At 41.3% G+C, this 12,218-nt stretch overlaps 1 protein-coding gene across 2 annotated transcripts in view; it reads right to left on the bottom strand.

Annotated features, from left to right (window-relative positions):
* The window catches only part of TIAM2 (TIAM Rac1 associated GEF 2), a 313,756-nt gene that overhangs the window by 186,225 nt on the left and 115,313 nt on the right, over positions 1–12,218 (bottom strand). For both annotated transcript variants that reach the window (XM_086927397.1, XM_086927398.1), the window contains exons 8-9: positions 10,869–11,015; positions 6,850–6,921 (exon numbers count right to left, since the gene is read on the bottom strand). In XM_086927397.1, the coding sequence (XP_086783523.1) occupies positions 6,850–6,921; positions 10,869–11,015 (219 nt within the window). The remainder of the gene's footprint in view (positions 1–6,849; positions 6,922–10,868; positions 11,016–12,218) is intronic.

Raw genomic sequence — 12,218 nt, 5'->3', positions numbered from 1 at the left:
GGAAATTAATGTGAATGATCTTCCTTCAATTGTTCAGTTGTGCATTTAAAATTTTACAAGGCTTATCAATATATACACTATTCTTATCTGACAGCAGGCTGTTCCATTTGTTCATATCTGCATCTTTCACCTTTTCACAGCATGAATGCTAATATATATTTCCTTATCCTAAACCTCCCCTTCTGATAGGTTGTCCTTAAGATGCACACCCTGCATTTTCACCTACATCACATCCTTAGTACCACAAATTGATATGCATCTTAACCTCAGTTTAAACATCCTACTGAATGTCTGCAAGGACACTTTTCACATTTCAACTAACAATTCTGCTTAATTTTAATGATGCCTATGCCACATCTATTGCACATCTCTTTTATTCCCTGATAAAACTAACTTGCTCTAAATTTACAGGCACACTATCATTACCAAGATGATCCTTACTTTACTGTTGCATCTCAACATGGAACATATTTGTATTTCTCTGTCTAACCTTATAGTTTATCTTCTATCATGTAAAGACCTCTGTATCCCATCGACAATCTTGCTATACACAAATGGTACCACTAAAAATAAACATCCATTTCAAGTGCAAAACGTGAATCTATCTTACTTTTCAAGGACATTAGTTTATAAATGGGGAATTTGACCATTCCTTATTTTTAACCCTGATTTCAGGGGGAAAACTGCTCTTCTAAGCACCGTTATCTACCTAAAAAGAAGAAAGCAACTTTATTAGAATCGAAAGAACACATCGAAAAGTAGCTGGAACAGAACTGTTTACAAGAGTTCCTTGCAGTGAGTGCTCTAGATTACAATTGTGCAGAGATGGAAACAGGACTGCCAATCCCCATCCCTGAAGAAGAAATACTGAGGCAACAAGCCTCACTTGTTGGGTCAGATTGCAGGAAATTATGATTGAATTGGTCTGTACTACGTTCCATAGTGAAGGGGTAATATTATACCTCTTCCCGTGAGTTTAGAACCCAAATTAAAGAGTTCTCGCTAGCAACACTTGCAAAAAAGGACACTGATTAATAAAGCACTTGAAGCCCACACACACAGCCTTTCACATATCACACTGCTTTCTACTTCAAGAATGTCCTTGGGTGGTGAACTGGGCTAGAAACTGATAGATCTCAGGAGACAAAAAGTGAGTTGAGTGGAGCTCACACTTGGTGGTGTCAAGTGGACAGGGGGCTGCCACATAGAAGACAGATCAGCTAGAGGGCCATCCATTGTCAGTGACAGTATGGAGGGCCTCAGCAGGAAGGGAAGCCTCTTTGAAGCTGACCCATTCACCTGCAACGGATGTAATATACCAAACAAGGAGATGATCAGAAGCAGGGAGATGATCAAAGAACACCTCATGAATATACAATCTATCCTAAAATGTAAGCGAGCCAAGTCCAAATTCCTGCATTTAGGATGGAATCATCAAAGGCATCGAAGAAAGAAAGAGGGAGAGTGATTTTAGAGACCAAGACAAAAAAAGTTTTCCTGGGTTCTGGTACTGACTCATAGTAATGTATCCATTTTCAGGTTTGAAAAGGCACAGCACAATTCCATGGGGGAATTAAGAGTGCTTACATAGAGGTATGCTCAGTAGACATATAGGAAGAAACAGTTGATTTTCAGCTTGATAACAGTTATAGATCGACATACTCATTGGACTACGTCTAGATGCTGAGCCAGCAGATTCAGTTGTCAGTAATGGGACTGCCTATTTAGTCGACTATCCTGGAGCAAGCCCCATGCATCAGCACCATCTACGCACTTCAGAGGCTTCATCTAGAGGTGTGTGCCTGTACTGAGGTCACATCTCCAACTACACCACAGGAGGTCAGAGACAGTCCAGATAGTGCAACGTCTTCTGGTCTAATATAGGAGAGAGGAGAACTATAATAGAGACATTTTACATGTTATACCTTCACTTTATGAATACGCTATGGGAAGGGCGGAGTTATGCCTCTCGGAGAAAGAGTCACCGAGAGACAAGACATATCAGCTTTACGAAAAGAAGTACCACATGGAATTATTTATTTACAGAAAGGAGGGTTAATACAAAAAAATGCTTTGAAGCATTGATTCTGGAGGCACAGACAGGAGATTAACTCAAAAATAGCATGAAACTCATCCACTGGAGTCAAATTTTCTTTTTTGGGGATTGAATATATACAACCTTAGAATCGGGGAGCAGTGGAGCATTTGATGGTAAACATTTGTATTACAGCAGGAGTATCTCACATGTGAGGTGACATTGTGGCACTGGGTTGTAGAATTGAAACAAAATGGTACCGTTCATTTTCTTCTACACTGTGCATCATATTTACACTTTTTTTTACACTGCTTTACACCTATTGCAAATCTGAGGCACAGAAAAATAAAACAGCATGCTCAAAATCTCACACTGTTGTGGTCAAGTGGCAAAGCTGTGATTGGAACCCAGATCCCTAGGTTCCAAAACGAGCTAGAGGCTAAACTAACTGCATCTGGGCCATCTGCATGGCCGAGCAGCCTTTATCCACTGCTTACGGCTCGGCTCTGTATCTAGACTATCTATCCTCATTACATGCAAATCTAGATAGCTCATTAGGTCATGGGAGCCTGGTTTCAAAACGCCATTGATGGCGGCATGGGGATGTTATGAAAAAGCCTCGAGGGGCAAACCAGGGATGGAACCTGTTATGGAGCAGAGTCAAATCTTTAACAATTTTACACGTGTAGTTATTCACGGCGTGAATGATTGTTGCTGTTGCAAAGGTGTGGCACCTATCTTACTGTCACTCAAACACAGTCATGTCTCTCCCATTTCCATAGCATTCTGCATGGTAACGGCCCTTGGATAATGATGCTTTTTCAGATATGCCACGTGCCTATCTGGCCGTTATGATGCATACAGCATACCTACTACCTACTCTATCTTACACACGTGCACATCAAGAGGCTTAGTCATAGAATCTGCTTCCCAGGGGCATCACTTCTATATTGCTGATGGTTGACATAACTCCCATTACATTGCTCGTTGGAGCATTGTCGACCGCTTTGCATCCAGTGTGATATAACCCATCTCACTTCTGATCTTTCAAAAGTTCACCACTTCAGTTTGTGTCGCCAGCTGTCAGTGCATCAGGCGTTGTTGCCATGCTGAAGCCTCGGGTTTCAAATAAGATTGTTGCAACAAGACAGACAATAGGGGTGCTGTCAGCTTCAAAAGTCATATGACGGCCCTTCCTGTGATGACGTGGCGCCTAGGGTAGGGGGTTTATAATGTCATTTCTGCCACCGTAATGATTATAGTGAAATTACGCAAGTGCCACTCTGCTGTTTAGATGTTTATTTGTAGAGGGATTCACAGATCCAGTGTGCTGTCCCTTTGAAGGAGATTTTCAGACAAAGCTGTCCTTTCTTAATACCTAACCACTTCAAACTTGTATTTATGCCTAGAAAACAAAAGACTACACTCTTTAGAAGTAGCTCGTTTCCGGCCATTCCCCTCAAAACGGACTGCAGCACAAAAACATGTCTGTGCACACTGTGAATTGGAAGGCGGGCCCTCGGGTGAGAAAATGTTAGTTCAAACGTTTGGCTGATTGCAAACCTAGTCACAAGACTCTGATCTTTTGTCAGCTACATAAAAACTGTAAAAAAAAAAAAGGTACATTCTGCACGCAATCTACACTTGAGTTCCGCCGCAGTTGTTTGAGAAAATAAAGTATAACAGAATGTGTATAATCATCTAAACAGACGCTTCTGGGCACAGACATTTTGATTTCACTTTTTTTTATTTTTAAAGCAATCTTTTTAATTCTCAAAGGTAGTGAAAATGATTACGTTTAAAAACAATTAGATATAGAAATATTAAACTACCTGAGGCTTCCAGAATATAATAGCATGGCCCAAATATTCTTCCGTCGCCTCTAGATGCACACAGATGAGTAATTTATAAATAAATAAAAATAAAATAAGGTTGTATGCAGTTTGGCTAAGACGGGATGCCCAAAATCTAGGTCACTGGGAAAACAAACACACACAATGCAACAGTTATTGCAGTCACACAAACGGCTCAAAACAGGCCTTTTCTAATGACCACTGGGCAAGCATGCCGTCACACTCCCAGAAGCAGATACAAGCACCCAAATGTATTTTCATATGTGGGTCTGCATTGTGCAACCATCCAAATAAAAACAAAATTTCATTTAGGTTTTACCATTACCGAACTCAATGATACTGATTTAATCGACCTTGAAAAGGTGGATTACCTGTGGCCTGCAGAATGTAGTCATTTTATTTACTACCTGCTGCAATTGAATGTCAAAGTCTAGAACATATTATTATTTAGTGACATTAAAAAACACCTCACGCCTGCCGGCTTGATGCTTTCAATATCACAATGGGGAGTTGGAAAAAAACACAAACGCAAAGGCAAGTGGACAATAATGTTGGTATAGTGCATTTCTTACTATCTTTCTGCAAAACATAAGGTATGGATGCCATCCAGTCACACGGCTGCGGGTGCCAAAGCCAATGTGGATACCAAGTACTTGCAGGGAATTCTGTGGCGTAAGCATGCATGACTAGAGTCAGCAGCTTTTGAAGTTCGCATCAATTTCATTTATACTCGCATTTTTATAATCTTCACCTCAATAATACAGGAAAATGAGAACATGAAAAACACAGCATACAATTTGTAACTAAACCAAGTGTTTCGCTCGTACTACGTTTGATGTCATAAAGTAAACATGTTCTCAACCAGCCATTATAGAAAAAAATGCAGCTTTATTGCTAACTTGACTCTACTACTTAGGTTTCAGTGTTATCTCATGTTCATGGCCTACATCACCCTCTAGTCCCCACTATACAACACTGTGCACCTCCTGCGGAACATCACCCCCTGTACAGTACGCTAGGCCCCGCAGTGCCCTGTGCTCTCCCAATAAACATCAGCCTGTGACACTTGCTTACCAAGGTATTTACCGCTGTTAGTCGGTGCATATGGAGGTCTGCATTGTGTGCTTGTGTGCATGAATGGCTGTACGTCTGTTGGATAAGGTGAACAGATAACTCCATATCCTCATGGCCACTATTACTCATGACTAGGCTTTCCTTTAATAACTTATTCCATTTCTGGAGTTGGATTCATTGTGCACATCATTTATACCAATTCTATTAAAACACATAAAAAACGTATTGGAAAAGGAAAAGCCAGGACTTGAACATGGGTGTCCCTGGTGGCAGGGAGCCAGCCATTTGATAGGCTTGATATTGGTCTATTTTATAATGTCCTATCTGCATGGATGCCTGTCTGCACGGGTGCCTGTGTGCTTATAGGGATGCAAGTAATGGTGCATGAATGACTGGCTGTGCACATGGCAGCTTGTAATTGCACCCTGTGCATGCCTGTATGCGGTGCGGGCCGTGCGGCTCTCTGTGCAGACTCTATACTAGAGCAAACATGTTAGCTTTGCTAATGCTTTTTTATCAGCTTTACGAATTCTCAGAGGAAATACAAATTAAATGTCTTAAAAAGACATGCTGTCATCCTCCACGCAGCAACAAGTAGCATACATCACATCTTGTGGGAACTGCTGCCACAGGAGTCCCGAAAAAAGCTCAAACGCTTGTTAAAAATGAAACCTGTGCGTAAACAACATCATTTAGCTACAAACATGAGGGCTGGACTTTAGGTGGACATAAAAACATAGTTTTAATTATCTGCTGCATTACGTTCTCAGCTATATTTTATGGTTCTGTCTTGTGCTCCATCATTTATTTTAAACGGGGTTTCCCCAACAATTCAGGGTTTAAAGGATTACTATTTTTCCTCTATCATTTTTTGTCCCGATTTGCTTTCTTTCCCCCATTTGCTTTTTAGACCCAATTCATAATGTTAATGTTCTTGCTTTTCTTTCGAGCTGTGTATACTTCCCTGCACTTTTTAAAAAAATCTCCTAGCTCTTTTTGTTCCCGTTAGTTTTTTTGTCATTTATAATTTTTATGAAGCTGCTTATGCTGTCTCTTTTTACCTATTTCTAGAGGTCTCATCATGACGTTAGTGCGTTGAAGTACCCAAGAGAACACTCGTGATCGAGATGAAACCTCCATCTATAGAAAGCTGGGACTCACATTGAACCCAGTAATTCACATAAATGCGGGTAGAAGGAGGTAGGAGTGCTTTTAAAGGACACAAAACTGGAAAGCAGAGGTTTTGGCGACTTTCTCAACTTAAAGACATTTCACAGTTATAAGGAACATTTGAAGGGGTCTAGATGCCAAATATATGTGACATCCAAGCCCCTTCAAATCCAATATAAACAGTAAGTTATACGGTTCTGGTGATTTAATGCATTTGAAACAAATGAAGTGCTGCCAGTGAATATGTGAGTCAAGTGGCCTCTTCAGAGCTCTTGATCAGAGAACACATTCTTAAAGAGCATTTTGAGGAGCAATTACTTTATTTATATCACTTGCAGCTCCACCATGTTCAGAGAAATGAGTTTCTATATACATTATAGTACAAAGGAGGCTTTCGAGTATATACACCAAGAAACTCCACCATGTATAGAGAACGAGTTTCTTATTTTAACAGTATTGTACAAAGGAGGCTTTCGAGTATACACACCAAGAAGCAGCTATATCTATTTCCAATAGATGTATTTCTTTCTAGGTATTTGCATTCTTCAACAGACATTTGCACAGCTCTTCATAGTCACACCTTTTATGGTGTGAAGTGAAAAGGTGTATGTTAGTCAAGTGGAAGACATGATCATTGCACCCACACCCAGCACCCCTCCCTCCATGCAGGTGTTAAACACGATTGCATTTCAAGTGATTCCTCACAACCACCCTCACCTCACTGGAGCTGTTCGTGTTCTGCGGCAGCTGTGTCCCCGCGCCACCTTGGCTTCCACCAGCATCAAAGATCTAGAAAGATAGGTTCATTTATTAGAGATCTCACAGTTCATACTGCTCGTCGAGCCACATCTTCTTTAATCAAGAAACATCAAACTACAGATTTCAAAGCATCTAGGAGCTTTAACTCCACCTACGAGCCATGGTCGTCCAGAGTGCACAGGGTTTGGAATATAATGAAGGTAAAAAGCCAGTGCTTAATTTGTAAAAGAATAAGTGCCAGGGACAATGTGTTTCTAAGAAGCCCAACAAGTCTTTACTCCACCTCATGCCTCTTTTATCCACAACCGTACACCCCCTGCCCCTATACTCACTCTTACTGACTCTTTTCTTTACTGCATTCTCTTTTTGTCACAGTTTTCCGATCTTTCTCTTCCTATTTCTTTCCTCTTTTCTCCCTTTTTCTCTCTTCTGGGTCAAAGCTTGATTATGAAAAATAAGTCCCAGAACCCAAAAATGAGTGGGGCCTAACTGCAACCACTGGCTCAAATTAAGCACTGACTAAAGCAACTCACTATTCCAGAATACTTGTTTGCTACTAGGGAGTGCTGTTACTCTCCCATTCTGTTATGTTTCATATAGGTACCCCAATATAGGCTCAGGTAGCACCCTAACCTCTCATCTATATTTCCCCTGCCATTACACTACATAACGATTCTTGGGACTGACCTTTTACCTAGTTACGGTACTGCTAACAGAACATGGGGGTTTCCCTGAAAACTAGCCTCATCCATTATGCATGAGGATTCTTGGAAACTCAGCAGGACTACCATCTCCCGCATAATAACTATGTATAAGGGTCGTTCCTTCCGTCATCCTAAGTCCGACATGACACAGCAAGGTAGATCCCCTGAGGGTACCACTTTGGGTATATAAACACCATATCTTTGCTGAGGCAGGGAGAGGAGAAAAGGACTTCTATGCTGACAAACTGACATAAGACACTGAGGTTCCTGGCAGCAGACATCCCAGATTGCAGTGGTCAGACATACCTCGCAGGGTGTCCATCTCGAGACCAAGACGGTGTCCCACAGTCTCTCACTTTAGGTTATGGGGTTGTCATTATCCTAGAGGGATTCTTGGCTCTACACCTAAATAAATGCTGGGTACACTTAGGTACATTTAGTTAGGGTCACATCGTAGAAGTACGCATTCATTACTGTCATATATTTTATATACTTTCCTGTATTCATTGTTTAAGCACAATGGTAAGGAACTACCATCCTATTACTCTGTTGGTGCTTCTAATCATTTATATCTGTTTCGGTCTTATGGTTGTTTCAGCACACCCCTTTTTTACACTAGAATGACTCTGGTTCAATAAATGCTTATTCAAAATGTCCCCACCGTTTATTCTGTGTATCTCTCTGAGACAAAGTGAGCACGAGTGACTGAGCGAAAAGTACTGTACCGTTTCCACGATTCTGAGGGATCACGGTTATCACGTTCATTAGTTGCCAAGAACTATTCTCTCATTGGTAAGAGGAGCTTACAGTGGCACTGTGAGCTAGCTGGTATACAGGCAAACATACCCGGTGGGGGTGTCTGGAATCAGTCTGGACACCAATCCCAGTCTATGCTGTCTAAATGTGCAGATCTTATATAGGTTTATTGGAACTACATGACAATTCAAAGCATTACACCTCTTTTGAGCAGTTCTGGTTCTGTCCCTTTGCAAACAAATAACTGCAGGTACTTAGCGCCACACAGCCCCTGCCCATTTAAAGCACAGAGATCGACAGAGGGCAGGGACAAACCGTGATTTTCTTGAGGGAGCATCACATTGTTTGATCTTAGATAGATGTTTTTTGCCCAAATCACTGTGGTTTTGTTGCAATGTATCCAGGACTCCCAAGCAGCCACAGATTGAAATAGCAACTTTTTTGAAGGATTTTGATTTCTTAATCTGCTCGGGAAGAGGTGTACAATGGGTGGGGGATACACAATAGAATACTTGTTCTCCAGTCTAGGAACTGCCTACAAGACCTTTGGTAAGTACCTTACATCTCACTGCTCTAGGCTCAGGCTCTCTGGCCCCTGCTGCAATATACAATATGTAAATTCACCATAATGTTAATTCAGTTGAAAACCAGAGTAACGCTTCGATCACCATTTTATCATCTTTTTGGTCACAAGCCTTTTGGCTAATTTCTTTTTAAATAACTGGCTGAAAGGACTGCATAAAAGGAAAGAAAACGGACACTGCCAGAGTCAATGTTTTACTGTAGCCACATGAAGCTAATGGCCCTTCAATACGCCAGTAACCCTCAGGTGTTCTATGCTCTTTGCAAGGACCCACTTAAGCATCAGGTGTCTGGCATTAGCAGGTTTGCAAGTGCAAGCAACTCTTTTTACCTTCTGACACTATTTGTGTGGCTTCTCTACACGCCATACATTCGAGGGTATTCGCCCAACTTGTTACAGACTTTTTGCACAATAGAGGCAAACAACAGAGAACTGGCTGATCTTCTGCACCTGCTGCAGTCAGGGGTATAAGCTACATCTGGATGATGCCAATAGAAAATAGATCCCCTTTTGCTAATCAGAGACTCTTTCCCTGGTTGCCCACTAGTTCTACATAACAGGACTTCTATGGTCACTGTTTTTTAACCAGTTGCAGAGTCTCAGTTTCAGGTGTGATATTTAAATCTGCTCAGGCAGTTGTGGTGGGCAGATACAAAAAGAGTAAATGAGCGGAATGCTGAACAATGTCAAACACGCCATTCCAGTTTGGACCTAGCCATATGAAAATCAAGCTAGACCCTGCTCTCCATGGGAACAGCCCAGCCCGAACTACCAGGCCAGGTCCTCCCTGGAGTGGAAACTAGCATCCTAGGACCAGGTTAGGGGTTTCACTCCTCATCAGCCAGGATAGCTTGACTCCCACGTCTGGGCATAGCCGTCCCGCTCAGATAATAAATGCAAAAAGAACAAACGCTGGACGCAATGCTGAACAATGTCAAACACTCACACTCAGTACAGAGATCTGGGCCTAAATCCATCATTTGTTTGCTCACCACACCATTCCAGTTTGGACCCAGCCATATGCAAATTAATATTGACCCTGCTCCCCAGGGGAACAGTCCAGGCCATAGAAAATAAATGAATTTCTAATTTTATACACTTAAAAAAATAAATGCCATTTTATCTGAAAAGTATTTTCTAAAAAAGGCAACAAAAGGGGTAATGGATTGTGAGTTACTAAATGTTAGTGTTATGGTGATGCTTACTGCTGGAATTTAAAGATGTTCTAATGTGTCCTATCTAGCATACTGGTGAGACACCATATACATTGCAAACTCCAATATAGTCTCTACAGTTCATTATCTCTTTGTACAAATTAAGGGCTTAGAAAAGATGAAACGTTATTAGAATTGTTTTGGCCCATAATTGCTTTAATGGAACTTCATCAGGATGGTTAGTGCTATCCATCTGTAAACCAAGATTAGTGTCCATAAGTACTTTGGCTAAAAATAATGGTTTTGAACACTTTTGATTGGGGGACAGATCCTTGCTGGATTCTCCCCAATAGTCCTGTTCCTCGAAATGTAGATGTGTGAGCACACAAAATACAGCAGAGAAGTGATGACAAAAACAGCTTAAGCAGGTGTCAGAGCGAGACCACAGCGAGTAGGCTGGCTAGATAGTGGTGCTGGGCATGGGGATGAGTAGTGGTTGAGTTGTGACTGAACCCATCACCACCCCCTTTTGTACCGCTTTTGAACTCATCTCAGGGCTCCGCTCTTATGAAGGCGATGGTATGGCATTTTGGAGTGTAAATGTTTTGTAATATAGCCATGCATTTTCACGTAGAACTTCCTACCCCATTACATGTTATATTCAAGGGAAGAAAATGAATTGCTGTAAACACATTTTTCATTTAGGTAATACAATAACAATACAAAATTCTGTAACATAAAGAATGTGTTATTTGCACAGATTAGGGATTAACATTTTACCTGGGTAATCGAGGGTCGTTTTTCCTTTCCTTTCCTTGCCAGGGTATCAAGCCCTTTCAAAGAGGAGAACAGGCTCTTCTTGCACTGCACCCGCTGCGACAGGGAGAGGGATCGCTTCCTAAGTGCAGCCTCATCCCTGGAGCAGATCTGAGTGGCACAAAATGTCAGCAAGTTACTTTGCAGAATGGTTCAGAGAATAAATAGCTTTTGTCTAAATGTGGTCACATAACCTATAGCACACCACAGAGTTAAGGCACTTCATACATAAAAAGACTCTTACATTCAGGTAAGATTTTACAACTCTGTAAAAGGGATTGGTATGGAAGGGCAGAATTCTGAAAGTGCAACATATGCAGTCACCATAAATCCTCAATCAACAAGATAGCACTAAGCACAAATCAGAGTAGCATGCTCAAAACTGCAGAAATGCTTCTTAATAAACTACTTATTTCAAACTTGCGGGGCCTTTCCATTGTTCTACTTCAGTATTGCGCTGACCTCACCTGGAGTTAAGACTGAATTACAGCAAATGCTCAAGATGAGTAAAATAATTATCAAGTCACTGTGTTCCTAGATGTTGAAGTCAAAAGCACAAAGAAAGCAGACCAAACTATATTACCACGCGTAAGTGTATCTTGCGACATGTTTTTACAATATTCCTAATGATGACATGCTTTCTAGCTTCCTTGACAACTAAGCCCAGAGGTGTAAACAGAATTACACACAGGGTTCTCAGACATTCAGCACGAAACCTCGTGGGTCCAAGAAGGATCAAAATATTCTATCAATATCAGGGCATCCTTCCACCCAAGAGACAGCAGAAAGCTAAGCCTCAAATGCCACAGTTTGACAACCTGGCAAAGAAACAGATTTCTCATTTTTAAAGATGTCCACCGAAGCCTGACTTGGTTCCTCACCAAAGCGAAGACACGCACACCTGTGATCAGATTACCTGGATCACCTTGAAATTAAACACAAACTTTAAACTCTCACAATGAAAGTGAAGATTGTGACTCTAAAGCCTCCAATTGCTCGAGCACTTACTCTCAAATATATGTAAATAGCCACTGTGCTCATGGCTACCATCTTTTCCAAAAACGAGAAAGAGGCACTGTTTCAGACGCCTTGCTCTCCTTGATCACAAACTAGCAACAAACAACAGTTACCCCTCTTAGCTGCATGTTTTCCCAGTGAAGTCTCAGCATTATAAAAGGGCTTAACTCCAATTTATAATATTTACGGCATTTTAGATACATCCCTGAGCTTAGTAAAGTGCATTAAGATAGGTAATCTTTGAAAACGTTGGCTAACACGTGCAGCTGTTTACAGCGAGGTAGGGGAAGTGCAAGG

This window comes from Lissotriton vulgaris, chromosome 6 (genome assembly GCF_964263255.1).
Source record: "Lissotriton vulgaris chromosome 6, aLisVul1.2, whole genome shotgun sequence".
NCBI lineage: Eukaryota > Metazoa > Chordata > Amphibia > Caudata > Salamandridae > Lissotriton > Lissotriton vulgaris.
This window is presented reverse-complemented; position numbering and strand designations above follow the sequence as displayed.